Raw genomic sequence first — 16,616 nt, 5'->3', positions numbered from 1 at the left:
CTGTCTCATGGTCTCTGTTGTAACATGAACCAGGTCACTGGTGAGCAGAATTAGATATTCGGCCTATTGGGTCCTCCAGATAAAACCATTAGACATAGGAGCTGACTTGATGGGCCTAATGGCCCAATTCTGCTCCTATGTCTTATGGTCTTTGTTTTAACATGAACAAAGACACTGGTGAGACACTGAAGCTGGTGGATATATAATTGTTTTAATTTTAAAAAAACGAGCAACAGGCAACATTTTGAGAGTCTTTTGGAGGAAGAGGCCTCCCAGCCCAATATTACATGACATATTATATGTGCTAAAGATCAAAGGAGAATTCTATATTTACAATGTATCTGCACCCACACTCCAGACGCCCAGAATGAATGTTAATCAGCTTTGTTTGAGTTTTCCATTTACTGGCGTCAGGACTGCATTTCAAATTTAATCTACAATCCACATTCAGGTCTGAAGATTGGTTGCTGAAGTTAATGCTTCCTACGTACCCTAACTTAGGATATGCCATAACAGTCTGAAACCATTTGTAAAACAAAAATGCAACCACACCATCAGTTATTTCAACAAATATTTTAATCATCCTTTTGCACTAAAATCACAGCAATAATTGGCATGTTATTGACATACCAGAATACAAGTACTGGATAACACAACAAGTCATCAAAATAGTGCAATCACAAATCCAAGCGGTTTCCTAAAATTATTTATATAAAAACCATTAAAGACAGAAACATTTGAAAAGGGCCAATCCATTCATCCATGTAAAATAAATAACTCTCCCTCACCGGTGACAAATTATGGCAAAGTCTTTTTAGAAGTCAGGGAAAAAAAGAAACCACGTCATCAAAGCTTTCGACGAGAAGATCAAAAGCAAATAATGGAACAGGCTCTTCTGTGCCTGCGGCTGATTGCCAAAGAGCAAAGAAAAAGGGGGGAAATTGCACTCGACAAATCCACTCACAGTCAGAATAGAAAATATTACAATTTACTTAACACAAGGCACCTTAAACACACTATCTGTGCAACAAAGCCAGTTACAAGGCAGTTAGGAAGTTGGTGCTGTTGATGTACATAGCCTAGATATCGGTTAACAACATCTTAACCCCTTAACAGGAAGGAGCTGTTCAATTATTATTCCATCTGGTACTGGGTAGCAAAGGAAAATTAAATAATTGAATGCCTCGTGGCAGTTGGGAGTGTGGAATTATTTTCTTACGTAGTTAAGACATACACCGTCTGCATAGGGAGGGTGGCGTGCTATATAAGGTGGAGATGACTGAAAATATGCCAATGGTCTAGCAGCCAAGCCAACTGAATGATGAAGATGGCACAACAGGATTGAGGATGGGATATCATGCTCAAAGGGGTGATGTGAGGTGGACCCAAGGAGGTCATCGATGGGCTGAATGGCCCAATTCTGCTCCTGTGGTCTAAGATCAGGTTCCACTACAATTTGGATTCTCTTCTATCTTTTAGGAAACTCAAGTGCCCGAAAGATGACAGCCTATGGTGTTGATAAGGATCAGGTGGTGACTGAGATTATTACTGACCATCCAAACCACCCCAGACTGAAGCACTGATGTGTGTGTGTGTGTGTGTGTGTGCGCGCGCATGTGTGTGCGTGTGTGTGCGTGTGTTTTTCCCCCATTTGCTAACTTCACAGGGCCCTGGTTTACAAACTGCCTCCAAAGTGGCCCAACGAAAGCTGAGCTCAAACCATTGCTGGCCTTACGATACCATTTCAGCCCCAGTGACAATAGTGAGTTGTTTCAATGAGCTGGCTTATTAACTAAACGGTGCTAGACCAGGTCAACGTTCATCCTTCTCTCTGCACTACATCAATTTGCTTGCTCAATGATGAGTAACTAGAATTAAGGTAGAACATAGACCAGTACAGCACAGGAACAGACCATTCAGCCCACAATGTTGTGCCTAACCAGCTAAAAGACAAATCAGTAACACCCAATCGCTAATCCCTCCTACCTACACAATGTCCACATCCCTCCATCTTCCTCCCATCCATGTGCCATTCCAAACATCTAAAAGCCTCTAATGTATTTGCCTCTACCCCATACTGGGTAGCACATTCCAGAAATCCGGAGTAAAAGAACTTACCCCCTCATCCCCTTTCAACCTACCCTCCCACATCCAAAGCATGCCCTCTGGCATTAGACATTCCTATCCAGGAATTGGGATGCTTTGGTGTGGCAAGAGGGTTTGATACGTGGGCAGCATTCCTGGTGTAATCCAGGTTCCATTTGTGAATAAACCTGAAGAAGTTCCATTTCTCCCTTCTCACCATCTCATGCCAACTCTTGTTTGGATGCACCAAACACTACATCTAGAATCTAGACCAGGGGTTCACTGACCCCCTTGCATAATGGTACTGGTTCATGGCATAAAAAAGGTTTTGAACCCCTGTTCTAGGGGAAGTTCAAGGTAGCAAGCTCATTAGATATTTTCTCTCTCTCTCTCTGTGCATTGGGTGTTCGTTGGTCTTTTTTTAATGGGCTCTGTTGGGTTTCTTGTAAAGAGATGAAACGCAAGGTTGCATAATGTATGCATACTTTGAGATTAATGCCTAATTGGTGTTTTTAGGGCACATTTGTCACTAGACCTTTGCCCAAACATCACAGAGACACCATTCTCTCTTCTGCTTTCCTCCCATCGGGCAGAAGATACAGAAGCCTGAAAGCACATCCCACTGGGCTCAAGGACAGCTTCTCCTCCAGGGCTATAAGTTCCCCAGTTGGATCATTCGGATTCTTGACTTCCCAATCTACCTCGTTATGATCCAGCACTTTATTGTCTACCTGCTCTGCACTTCCTCTGTAGCTCTAGTGCTAATCTGCACTGTTTTTTTTTGCCTTGTACTACCTTAAGGTACAAAAGGTTTGTATAGATGGCATGCAAAATAAAGTTTTACACTGTACCATGGTATATGTGACAATAATAAACCAATTTATACAAATAAAATATTCCCAAAGTCGCCTTGCTTTACTCTGCACGAGCTTAAGTAGATCAGTATAGACTTTCCCTCTTGGTTGAAATCCAGATACAGTTGCCTGCAGAATTATACTGGACAACAAAGATTTTGCTTCCTAAATGCCTTTGGGTGTATCTTGTGAATTTTGGGCTATTGATCATGAAAATCACCATGAAATTCCCCTATCACGCACCATTTTTGGGGATTTTATCTAAGAAAGGATGTCCTGACATTGGAGGGGCTTCAAAGGAGGCTCACGAAAATGATTCTGGGATTGAAAGGCTTGTCATATGAGGAGGATTTGATGGCTCTGGGCTTCCACTCACTGGAATTCAGAAGAATGAGGGGTGAAATCATGGAAACCTATCAAATGCTGATGCAGCAATCCCTTATCTTCCGCCTAGGTAGCCTCCTACTGCCGGCATGAAATCCAATTTCACAGACCTCCGTTGATACCCCTGACCCCCACTTACCCCATCCCTATTTATAATTTGTCTGGTTCTCTTTCTCTCCCTCACTATAATCTCCCCCCAGCCCTACCTTTCTTTCTCTTTTATTTCCCATAATTCTCCACCTTCCCCCTAGCCGATTACTTCCCAGCTCTCTACTTTATCCCTCCCCCAACTTCTTATCCCCCCCTCGACCATCCCATATTACTTCACTCCCGATGAAGGGTTTCGGCCCGAAACGTCATCACTACCTCCTCCCATAGATGCTGTCTGGCCTGCTGAGTTCTGCCAGCATTTTGTGTTTTTATTTATTTCCAGCATCTGCAGATTCACTCGTGTTGCCTTTGAATGTTTTAAGGCCTTTATAGAGTGGATGCGGAGAGGATGTTTCTGATATTGGGAGAGTGTAAGAATAGAGGGACATTCATTTAGAACAGAGAAGAGGAGGAAGGCCTATATGCAAGGATTATATTCAGCCTGGTGTTCCTTCAGATAAATCAAACAGCAACTTTGAGTTACTACCCCTCAACCATCAGGCTCCTGAATAAAAGGGGATAGTTATACTTACTTGCCCACTCATTGAGATGTTCCCACAGCCAATGATCTCACTTTCAGGAACTGTTTATCTCATTATCTCCTGTTCTCGTTATTTATTGCTATTTATTTATATTTGCCTTTGCAGAGTTTATTGTCTTCTGCACTCTGGCTGATCTTTCACTGATCCTGTTATAGTTACTATTCTATAGATTTGCCGAGGATGCCCGCAGGAAAATGGATCTCAGGGTTGTACGTGGTGACATATGTGTACTTTGATAATAAGCTTACTTTGGACTCTGAGAGTTTGCCCATTCATTCAGGAGTGGGGGAAGAGATGCAAACAGTGAAATCCAGTCCCATACAAAGCGACCAGATTTGCTTGCATTGGACAGCACAGGATTCTGTACTCACCCACAGGGTGAGGTGTCTGAGGTGCCAGTAGGTGAAAGGTGTGTGTGATAAATATCAGGAGTTAATAAATGCTGTATGGGAGGATAATATTGTGGTAATAAGTGGTTTGTAATGGGACTTGAAAAATTATTAATTTTTCTATTTAGATGTACAGTACAGAACAGGGCCTTTCAGCCCAAGGAGGCTCAGTGCTCAGAAACAAACCGGTTTAACCCTCGGACAATTTATAATGTCCAATTAACCTACCAACTGCTCCGCCTTCTCCTGTGGGAGGAAACCAGAGCATCCGGAGGAAACCCACAGGCTCATGGGAAGGACGTACAGACTCGGGAGTGCGAAAAGCAGGTCTGACTTCATGTCTACTTCAAGTGAGGCACATGTGTATCACACTCAGAGTGGACTGGAATTTCAGAGTCCCATTAGTTTAATGTCTCGTAGTTAGAAGTCAGGAACTTTTTCGGTCGGAGTGTGGAGTGAGCTGCCAGTGGATACTGTGCTATCCTGCCACACGTCTCACCATGTTACTGCGCCACAAACCTTACGCTACCAAAGTTTTGCATCATCAATCCTCGGGTCTATGGGGGGCACTGTCGGTAATTAAATGAGGTACCTTTGTATCCTTGTTCTGGGAGGACTGATGTGGGTGAGTGGTGCACGGAGCCTTCACTCCTGACGTTACCTGATAGACCCTGGATCGCTGGCAGCACATTCCTGCTATCTGCAAAGGGAACTAAAGAATGGCAGGCATAGATTCAAAATGGACAACGGATTTACATGTCCAGATTAAACTGGGAGTTCAACTTTTCCCACAAGAACAGAAGAGTTCAGAATGGAATACCACTATAAGGAACTAAATTGTTTAACCCCACCTACCGAGAGACTACAGGGTTCCATTTAGTGTGAGAATATCTGTCTTCAGTAACTACAGTTACTCCTGGCAACCAAGGGAGTCGTGTTGTCGTCTTTTGCACGTTGCTTGTTTGTCAGTACTTGTTTATGATAGGTTTTTCTTCCACAAATTCTACTGTATTTCCTTATTTTCCTGTAAATGCCCTTAAGAAAATGAATCTCAAGTAGGTGGTGACAAATACGCACTTACAAAGGCCTATATGGAGTGGATATTTCCAATAGTGGGAGAGTCTAGGACCCATTGGGCACAGCCTCAGAATAGCGGGATGTCCATTTAGAATGGAGATGAGGTGGAATTTTTGTAACCAGAGAGTGGTGAACCTGTGGAATTCATTGTCACAGGCAGCTGTGGAGGCCAAGTCTTTGGGTATATTTAAGGTAGAGGTCGACAGACTCTTGATTAGTCAGGGTATGAAGGGATACGGGGAGAAGGCAGGAGATTGGGGCTGAGCGGGAAATGGATCAACCATGACGAAATGGGGCCAAGTCATTGACTATACTTAAAGCAGAGGTTGACAGGTCCTTGATTAGCCAGGGGGTAAAATGTTGAGGAGAAGGCAGGTGAATGGGGCTGAGAAGGAAAATAAATCAGACATGGTCGAAAGGTGGCGTTATCATGGTCTTAAAAATGATGAAAAAAAAATTCTTTGGAATGTCAACAACACCTTCAGTAATTTAACCAACAAACAGATGGTTCATGAAACCACAGCCAAGCTGAGCAGGGGGTCCAGCATGGGTATGATGTGCTTGGGGGAGCTCGCCGCTGTGTTGAACACCACTCCAACTGGTCTTCCAAATGGCCAAATACGCGCCTGAATCTCGATGACACTGGAACACAAATCTCACAGCCTTTTCTTCTCCAGTGGAGGAGACATTGTGCAAAGTTTTGATAGACAAAATTTTACAGCAACAGAATAAATTTAGTTTCACAATTACATTTTGTTAAAACTAGATAAACTCTTGGATCTTAAACCAAACAGAACCAAAGCAGCAGTCCATATATAAAAAAACACTCCATTGTGTAAGGGTTGGCTCAATAGTTAAGTCAAATCATTACTGTACATTCTTGTTAAAAGTTCCTGGTGCATATTCTTAGTTCTACTGGGGGGGGGGGGGGCAATGCAAAGAATATATATACCCTTGCATCCATCACCAATTACATCCATCCCGTCAAAGGCAAACAGAACTGCAATTCCATCCAGTAAGACGCTGTACAAATATCAGATTAGTGAGGAGAACTTCAGTTATTAAATGTTTGTTGGGAAACAGTGTGCAGTTGGTGTTTTGGCCACTTCAAGCCCATTCTCTTCGATCCTGTGATTATATCCTATTCAACCAGAACACAAAAGGTTTGTTTTTTTAAACTTGCTAACAAACTTATCACTGTTGTTGCAATAAAATGGACAAATAGCACTTTTCTTACCAACAGGCTTCAAAACCGTCTGTGGTTTTTAGGTACCATCACAACCTTTCTTGTCCTCACTACACATCTTGGAACTAAAGGCTGGTATTGCTAAGTCAAATAATAATTCAAAGTCTTTCGACCTGAAATGAAGGGACACGGATGAACACTCTCAAACAAACCCAAATTAAGCAGGTATATCAGGGAATTTCTTTCAACAGAAAATCAGCCATGAAATTTCAGTGAAAAGCTTTTGGAAATTTTGGAAGATTGAGGGGAGATTTGATAGCGGTATACAGAATTAATTAATACAAAAATGATGTAATATTGAGAATTTATCCAGCGCTAGTGAGGCCTCACTTGGAGTATTGTGAGCAGTTTTGGGCCTCTCATCTTAGAAAGGATGTGCTGACACTGGAGAGGGTTCAAAGGAGGTTCACAAAAATGATTCCAGGATTGAAGCATGTTTGATGACTCTGGGCCTGTATTCACTAGAATTCATAAAAATGAGGCATGGCCTAATTGAAACTTATCAAATGGCGACAGGCCTTGATAGACTGGATGTGGAGATGTTTCCTGTGGTGGGAGAGTCTAAGACCGGAGGGCACAGCCTCAGAATGGAGGATCATCCTCTTTGACCGGAGATGAGGAGGAATTTCTTTAGCCAGAGAGTGATGGATCTGTGGAATTCTTTGCCACAGGCAGCTGCGGAGGCCAGAGATTTAAGGCAGAGGTTGATAGATTCTTGATTGGTCAGGGCAGGAGACTGGGGCTGAGAGGAGAATTGAATCAGCCATGATGAAATGGCGGAGCAGACTCAATGGGCAAGATGGCCTAATCCTACTCCTATATCTTGTAGTGTTATGGTCCAAATATGAGGGGTATAGATAGGGTGAATGCAAGGGAGCTTTTTCTACTCAAGTTGGGTGGGTGTATGACTTCAACGTACCATTGTAAAGAAATAATCTGTAAGCATGGCATGCAAAAATGATTTTCACCTATATTTTAGTACTTGTGAATAAACCAACAGCATTGCTGCTCTGTGGAATCCAGGCTCTCTATTCTAAACCAAAGGACTGAATTTAAAGCTGCCCTGGTGGGCTTTGGACTCATTTCTCAGAGTAACAATTCCCTGTATCACAATTCCAGTGATGTAGCGTAGTGGTTGGCACAACGCTTTACAGTGACAGCGACCCGGGTTCAGTTCCCGCTGCTGTCTGTAAGGAGTTTGTACGTTCTCTCCGTGACCACCTGGGTTCCGGCTTCCTCCCACAGTCCGAAGACATACCGGTTGGTAGGTTAATTGGTCATTGTAAATTGTTCTGTGATTCGGCTAGGATTGAACGACTGAAAGGGCCTACTGTGCACCGTATGTCAATAAATAAGTTATTACCCAAAACAGTTGTGATTTTGTTTCTATTCTACCCTGATTGACCAGGCAGCAGGGAGTGGGGGAGATTTGTTCACCAGATGGAGAAGTTGATATGCATGCCATCAGGTTGGAGGCTACCCAGAGGGAATATAGAGTGTGCCTCCTCCACCTTGAGGGTGGCCTCACCTTGGCACAGGAGGAGGCCATGGATCGACGCGTTGGAATGGGAATTAAAATGCCTGGCCACAAGGAAGTCTCGATTGCGACAGACGGTGTGGAGGTGCTTAATAAAGCAGTCCCTCATTAGGGAAAACTTCACTCAACTTCATTTGCCCCATCATTGAGATGTTCCCACAATCTACGGACTCACTTTCAAGGACTCTTCATTTGATGTCCGTGTTATTTGTTATTTATTTACATTTGCATTTGCCCAGTTTGTTGCCTTCTGAACTCTGGTTGATCTTTCACTGATCCTGTTATAGTTCCTATTCTATAGATTTGTTGAGTATGACCACAGGAAAATGAATCTCAGGGTTGTATATGGTGACCGATATGTTTATTGATAATAAAAGTTACTTTTATATAAAAAAACTAATAAAAGTAAAACTTTGAGTTTTTGATCATGGTTGCAGTTTTAACCCCAATGATGGGTCAACGTCAATAATGCTCTGGCAGTATCCCAGAACTTATATAAAAACCTGGCAGCAGTGATGATTTAGCTCAGTTAAGAATCACAACAGAGTGTTGGAACTCCAAACCAGGAGAACAACTTTGTTATAATTATGCCTCTTTAAATGCAATCAATTAGCAGTACAAAAAGTGTCAATGTCTCCTCTACTGACAGACAACTTGGTCAAAGCCAATTTAATGCTTGTTTAGGCAAGTTCGGAGTTTGCACCGTGCAGTGTACGTGACACACACGCAGACATTTGATGGCATAACATTTGATTTCAACTAGTTCTGGATGCACAGCACGTGACCAACCAACCTACCAACTGGAACGTCCTTGGACTGTGGGCGGAAACCGGAGCGCGCGGAGGAAACCCACACGGTTACAGGGAGAGCGTACAAACAGTCAGCGGCAGGAAATGACCCTGGGTTACTGGCGCTGTAAACCGTGACGCCACTGTGCCACCCTGCGCAGAGGGCAGAGTTTCAGCAGCTCCCCACAGAGGGGAAAAGAATTCCCAATTTCTAGATCGGAATCCACAGATACATTTGGAGGATATTTGGGAGAAACCATGAATAAGTAAGTCCTCCTTCCTTCGTTGGATAAAAATCACACATTAACCAGTTCTAAAACAAGGCACTTGCAGAAAAGTTTCAAACTCATTCAGAGTTCAATGTTGTAGGCTACTGTCAATAAATAACAATTACCAACTTCCAACTCAAGGTGCTAATCATTTAAGGCTTAAAAGAGAAAAATTCCAAGGCTTTTGTTAGGTAACAGTGGGTAACAAAGGTCACTAGATTATGGTTCACTTACTCTGTTGCATAATTCAATGTCACCATCCGTTAAAGGCAGAGTAAATGAACGTGGGCCTCCAAGAGGACCACAACCTTGTCGTAGGGTTTGGAGGCTTGCGTGCCTCAGTGACCCGGAGAGCTGTGTTGGCTGGAGTCAGGGCTTTACGCTTTGGCTCTTGGTAGGGTCACCCATGCCAAACAGGTCAGAGGGTAGAGGTCAGACTAAGAGTGGCCCACTGGTCCTCCAGGTTCAGGGGTTCAGTTCAGGGTTAACAACCCTGACTGGTCAAAAAAAAAACTGTTATGGGAACAAAATGAAGAGTCCTTCTACATCTGAGTGTGACGGTATTCCAGAGTCTCCGCAGTAGTGAGAACAGAGAGGAAGCTACGGACTTGATAAAGGAAGCCCTGAGCACTGCTAGGGATGGAGGACCGTCATTGTTGCCCTAACCACCAGCGGCATAACAGGCCGTAAGTTATAAACACGGAGCTTCTCAAAAGCACAATTTGCACCAATGTAACAAATTAAAACCTCTAAAGTAAGGGTATCGTTGTAAACAGAAGTTAACCACATGCACACCAAAAGAAACCCAGTCTGCACATAAACCGGTGTGAATCTCGCTGCTCGTCTACGAAGCAGGTTAGCTCATTTACAGGAAAGCGACGTCGCAGCGACTTCTGACACAACCTACTGCGTCTCCTCATTACTTGCAGCATGAAGGGGTTAAAAAGGAACAAAAAACAGACATAATGAAGCACATAGGGCATTGCGAAGCAGTATGCATGACAGTGACACATTATTATTACAAACATTTGCTTGTAAATTTTGTCTCAGGATCACTGACTCTGTTGCAGAGAGATATAATCGGGTCAACACTTCTCCTGTTTGTAATAATAACTTTGATAAATACCAAAGCAATTCAGAGCCAAAAAAAAAGAAAAATTATTTTCCACCTGGTAGAACTGTGGAATCTGAGGTTAGCATGACATGAGAAAATCAAAGGTCTGCAGTTATTAGTCAATTGTGATTTTTCAAAGCTAGTCATCTTTTCTTTTTGGAAGGATGTTGCAGAACAACGGATTAGCCATGACCTTGTTGAATGGCCAAACCCATGTGGGAGCTCCAGGCAAAGGGTTGAAGAAGTTATTGGACAAGTTATACGTGCATGGGCCAAGTTTAATATATGAGGAGCATTTGATGGCTCTGGGCCTGTACTCGCTGGAGTTTAGAAGAATTTGAGGGGTGGGGGGGAATCTCATTGAAGGCTATTGACTATTGAAGAACCTAGTTAGAGAAGATGTGAAGAGGAGGTATTCCATAGTGGGGCAAGTCATAGCCAGAGGGCAGAGTTTCAGAACAGAACGATGGACCTTTGTTTATTCATTTCCTGAGATACAACACGGAATAGGCCCTTTTGGCCTTTCGAGCCCCGCTGCCCAGCAACCCTCTGATTTAACCCTAGCCTAATCACCGGACGAGTTACAAAGATCAATTAACCTGCCAACCGGTACATCCTTGGACTATGTGAGGAAACTGGAGCACCTGGAGGAAACCCACGCGGTCACGGGGAGAACGTACAAACTCCTTACAGGTGGGGGCAGGAATTGAACCGGGGTCGTTGGAACTGTAAGGGCGTTGTGCGAACCACGACACTACTGTGCCACCCAATCTCTTCCGATCAGAGGTGAGGAGGAATTTCTTTAGCCACAGTGCGGCGAATCTGTGCAATTCATTGCTTCAGACGGCGGTGGTGGCCCCCAAGTCACTGAGTATATTTAAAGCAAAAGGTTGATAGATTCTTGATTGGTCAGGGCATCAAAGGTTACTGAGAGAAGCCAAGAGAATAGGGTTCTGAGGGATAATAAATCAGCTATGATGGAATGACAGAGTAGACTGAGCCAAATAGCCTAATTTCACTCCCAGGTCTTATAAAAATGCTCCAATGACTATATTCCCCCACCTCAATCCATTGTGTGTGGCACTAAGGGAGCCGAATTCTGAATTTCACAGCAGAGGGGGTCAGGAGCTCTCGGTTACGAGTCACTGCTCCTTGTGGGCCAAGATCTATCAAAGCTCTTTACACCCAAATACAAAACAAATACTTATTTGGGTGAAGTATGATGCACCTGTTGGCCATTAAGAACACACAGATGTCAACAAAAGATGCAAGGCAGGAGCTGCAGGCAAACAGGTGTGTGTGCAAACACACACAAAGAAATACCGAGAGCTTCGGATCCCCAAGAGTTCTTGCCAACTTTCTGACGAGCAAACCTGTGCAGAACAAGCCTCAACAATGGACCCATTGTTAAAGTTACTCTTAGACTAAATCACAGACAGGAAAACTTCTACTGATACTCAAAATGGACAAGGTCCACTTTCTACAGGCTCTCAAAGGGGGTAAGAGTCAATTTCTACAGGCTCTCAGAGGGGTAAGAGCCAATTTCTACAGGCTCCCAGAGGGGTAAGAGCCAATTTCTACAGGCTCCCAGAGGGGTAAGAGCCAATTTCTACAGGCTCCCAGAGGGGTAAGAGCCAATTTCTACAGGCTCTCAGAGGGGTAAGAGCCAATTTCTACAGGCTCCCAGAGGGGTAAGATCCAGTTTCTACAGGCTCTCAGAGGGATAAGATCCACTTTCTACAGGGTCTCAGAGGGGTAAGATCCACTTTCTACAGGCTCTAAGAGGGGTAAGAGCCAAGTGCAGCAGAAACCTCGACGTGCTGGGTTCCCCCAGCATATCCTGTGGCACAGTTAACTCAGAGACCCAGGTTGAAAGCTGATGTTGTCCACAAGGAGTCTCACTTTCTCCCTGTGACTGTGTGGGTACTTCCTTAACTCCTCCTCCACCTCCTGCACCATGACCATCAGCTAAAGGAGCAGAATTAGGCCATTTGGCCCATCGAGCCTGCTCCACCATTCCACTATGGTTGATCCATTCTGCTTACAGACGGCGCTGTAATTGAACCCTGAACTTTGCCGCCTGAGGTGTAATAGTGTCACACTAACCGCTACGCTAACATAGCACCCAGACAACTTACTCATGACACGTCAAAGCTTACAGCGCTATGGCACAGAAACAGGTCCTTCGGCCCATCTAGTCTGTGCCAAATTGGCTAGAAAACATAACCCAGCTGCATTTTCTCAATTCACAGCAGTCCAAATGAAATGGTGCAAAGTTTCACTTAAAGTTAACAACTGTATTTGGGTCGTAATGTAGGCACTCAGCTAGATTCCATCAGCAAATCCTATCAGTCCTGCAAAATACGCAGAAAATACCCTTAAAGTTAAAATACCCCTTGTATTAGCATCATGGCATCAAAGGTTACGGGGAGTAGGCTGGGAACTGGGGTTGAGGAGGAGAAAATAAAAGGATCAGCCATGATTGAATGGCGGAGCAGACTCGATGGGCCAGATGGCCTAACTCTGCTCCTATATCTTATGGTCTAGCCATTTCTGCCCTGGGAATAGTCTCTGACAATCCACTCAATCCCCCGAGAAGGTCATGAAAGATTACGGGGGACTGTATGTGTACAGAGGACTGGAAAATGGCTTTCAATCCAAGTAAGTGTGAGATATTTCACTTTGGTTGATCAAACCAAGGGAGGCCTTGAACAGTGCACAAAAAAAACACAAGAGAATCTGCAGATGCTGGAAATCCAAAACAACACTGGAGGAACTCAGCAGGTCTGGTAGCATCTATGGAAATGAATAAACAATCAACGTTTTGGGCCAAGACCCTTCATCAGGACTGGGAAGGAAGGGGGAAGATGCCAGAATAAAAGGGTGGGGGGGGGGAGGGAAGGAGGATAGCTGGAAGGTGATAGGTGAAGCCAGGTTGGTGGGAAAGGTCAAGGGCTGGAGAAGAAGGAATCTGATAGGAGAGGAGAGTGGACTATAGGAGAAAGGGAAAGAGGAGTGGACCCAGGGGGAGGTGATAGGCAGGTGAGAAGTAAAAGGTCAGAGTGAGGAATAGAGGGGAGGGGGTGGAATTTGTTCACCACAAGGAGTAATTGATGTTCATGCTATCAGGTTGGAGGCTACCCAGTGGATTTAAGGTGTTGCTCCTCCACCCTGAGGATGGCCTCATCTTGGCAGCACCTGCAGAGTTCACTGCACTTGGAGTAATGTGTCAAATTTGGCCACCCTGCTGTAGAAAGATGTTACGATACTAAAGAGAATGCAGAAATGTTTTAGCAGGATGTTGCCCGGATTTGGGGGCCTGAGCTACAAGAAGTTTTGGAGACTAGCACTTGAATCTTTAGAACGTAGGATATTGAGGAGTGATCTGATCAAATTGTATAACATCACGGGGGGGGGGGGGCGGGCAAAGACTACAAAATATGCAGAAATAATAGTTTAATAGACACACAGGATAAAGCAAAAATTGGACGGTTTCAACACGCAAAAGCAGGCACAGAAAGGAGGGCGCGGGAGGAGTCCACAGCACAGGAAGACAGCATGCCACACAGGGTTGACTCTTACAGAGTTTGGTAGGTCCCGTCGCGCGCTTTGAAGAACTTGATTGCGAAGAAAAACGCTGCCTCAGCTCCAAGGACCAGCACCATTCCCCCAATGAAACTGGCGGGGTCAAAGCTGGAGGGCGAGTATACAGGAGCCGTCGTTGGGACCTCTGTGGTGGGGGCAGGTTCTGCAAGAAAGGACCAAAGAAAGAATCTACAGCAAAGTCCACACATCAGTGCGCCATGGTCAGACTGTCACAGTGCGTTAAAACTGGCTTTGGTTTGAAAAAAGAGTTGTCAACAACAATGCAAGTGTGGTTATCGTCTTCAGAGATACTGCACGGAACAGGCCCTTCCAGTCTAACGAGCTGCGTCACCCAGCGACCCACCGGTTTAACCCCAGCCTAATCACCGGACGAGTTACAATGAACAATTAACCTTCCAACACATACGTCTTTGTACTGTGGGAGGAAACCGGAGCACCTGGAGGGAACCCACGTGTGGTCACGGGGAGAACGTACAAACCCCTTACAGACAGTGGCGGAACTGAACTCTGACCTCGAGCTGTAATAGCATCACACTAACCGCTATACTACTATGGCGCCTCAATGGTTGTTATCTGTTCAGCCCATCTAGTCTCTGCCAGCCCCAGAGAAATCCATCCACCCCATTTCCTGTCACCTTTCGCTCTTCTCTCACATACCTGTCAACGCTCACCCCACCCACCCACCACCACCATTTCATTCTTCTGCCCTTGAACCAACCCAAGGGACATGTTACAACAGCCAGCTAAACGGGACTTGAGAGGAGCCTTCAGGTCAGGATGGTGCCAAAATGTGGTCTCCGCTGAGGCTGAGGCTCTGACTTCCTTTTTGTTTTTTAGGGATGGTTTTGGTGACTAAGAGGGGAGTTAGGGATTTACAGACGAGGATGTGGGGCAAGTAGAAGACAGGCCGGAGTCTGAACCTCCTCTCCATGTTCGAAGGTCAGCAATGCGGACAAGGGGCATTTGTGGTTGGATGTCGGACTGGCAGACCAGAGAATCGGTAAGATTGGAGTTCGAAGCCGAGTACTCGGGGTGCCATCATTGGCGAGTCTGGAGTCCGAGGCCTAATGCTCGGGGTGCTGTTGTTGGCAAGTCTGGAGTCAGGGGCCTAGTGTTCGGGGTGCTGTTGTCAGCAAGACTGGAGTCCAAGGCCTAGTGTTCGGGGTGCTGTTGTTGGCAAGTCTGGAGTCAGGGGCCTAATGTTCAGGGTGCTGTTGTCAGCGAGACTGGAGTCCAAGGCCTAGTGTTCGGGGTGCTGTTGTCAGCGAGACTGGAGTCCAAGGCCTAGTGTTCGGGGTGCTGTTGTTGGCAAGTCTGGAGTCAGGGGCCTAGTGTTCGGGGTGCTGTTGTCAGCGAGACTGGAGTCCAAGGCCTAGTGTTCGGGGTGCTGTTGTCAGCGAGACTGGAGTCCAAGGCCTAGTGTTCGGGGTGCTGTTGTCCGCGAGACTGGAGTCCAAGGCCTAGTGTTCGGGGTGCTGTTGTCCGCGAGACTGGAGTCCAAGGCCTAGTGTTCGGGGTGCTGTCATGAGTGTGTCTGGAGTTCAAGGCCTAGTGTTCAGGATGCCATCATTGATGAGGATGGAGTCTAAGCTCTAGTGTCCGGGGTGCTGTCATACGTGAGTCTGGAGTCCGAGACCTAGTGTTTCTGATGTTTCTATTATCCATTCTTTGGATTTCTTGTTTTGTGGATGTCTGTGAAGAGTAAGAATTTCAGGTTGCATATTGTATACATTCTCTGACATTAAACTGAACTATTTGTACAGCTGTCAAAAGACAAATTTCACCACATATGCCAGTGATAGTAAACCTGATTCTGATTCCGTATGTTTCAATGTACATCTGATAAATAAACAAATCTAAATCTGAATCCTGGTAGCCCCGACACTTCTCCCTCAGCTGCCTGTCAACTCTCCTTTGGGTCCTCAGCCACCGAACCACACTAAAATCGGTCCTCTGGAAGACCAGAATGGTAATCTATGTGTGGAGCCAAAACAGATGAGGACAATCTGCATTGAACCTGGAGATGGAAACAGAGTCAATACAAGTTTGGCAAAGTGGCATCACCTTCATGGACCCTGTACACATTACTGAGTAGGAGGTGTTTGCAACCCTGTGGCAAATCAGGGTGGATAAATCCCCAGGACTTGACAACGTGTTCCCTCGGACCCTGAGAGAGACAAGTGTGGAAATTGCAGGGGCACTAACAAAGATATTTAAAACGTCCTTAGCCACAGGTGAGGTACCAGAGGATGTTGTCGTCTACGTGGACTTTGGTCAGGCATTAGACAAAGTCCCTCATGGGAGGCTGGTCAGGTTGCCTACCACTCAAGATGAGGTAGTAAACTGGATTTGATATTGGCTTTGTGGCCTGAGTTATAAGGAAACATTGAATAGGTTAGGATTGTATTCTTTAGAACGTAGAAGATTGAGAGGAGATTTGATAGAAGTGTACATAATTATGAGGGGTATAAATAGGGTAAAAGCAAGCAGGCTTTTTCCATTGGGGTTGGGTGGGATTACAATCAGAGGTCATGGGATAGGGGTGAAAGGTGAAAAGTTTAAGGGGAACATGAAG

General features: G+C 45.0%; 1 protein-coding gene across 5 annotated transcripts in view; it reads right to left on the bottom strand.

Moving 5' to 3' along the window:
• Nucleotides 1–557: 557 nt before the first annotated feature.
• The window catches only part of cd164l2 (CD164 sialomucin-like 2), a 75,797-nt gene continuing 59,738 nt past the window's right edge, over nucleotides 558–16,616 (bottom strand). For 3 of the 5 annotated variants that reach the window (XM_059949185.1, XM_059949186.1, XM_059949189.1), the window contains 3 exons: nucleotides 14,018–14,183; nucleotides 6,719–6,840; nucleotides 558–6,622 (listed from right to left, as the gene is read on the bottom strand). In XM_059949185.1, coding sequence (XP_059805168.1) covers nucleotides 6,747–6,840; nucleotides 14,018–14,183 — 260 coding nt within the window. In that variant the 3' untranslated portion in view covers nucleotides 558–6,622; nucleotides 6,719–6,746. The other 2 variants (XM_059949188.1, XM_059949187.1) reach the window with 2 other exon arrangements.

The sequence above is a fragment of the Hypanus sabinus genome, chromosome 24, assembly GCF_030144855.1.
Source record: "Hypanus sabinus isolate sHypSab1 chromosome 24, sHypSab1.hap1, whole genome shotgun sequence".
NCBI classification, from domain to species: domain Eukaryota; kingdom Metazoa; phylum Chordata; class Chondrichthyes; order Myliobatiformes; family Dasyatidae; genus Hypanus; species Hypanus sabinus.
This window is presented reverse-complemented; position numbering and strand designations above follow the sequence as displayed.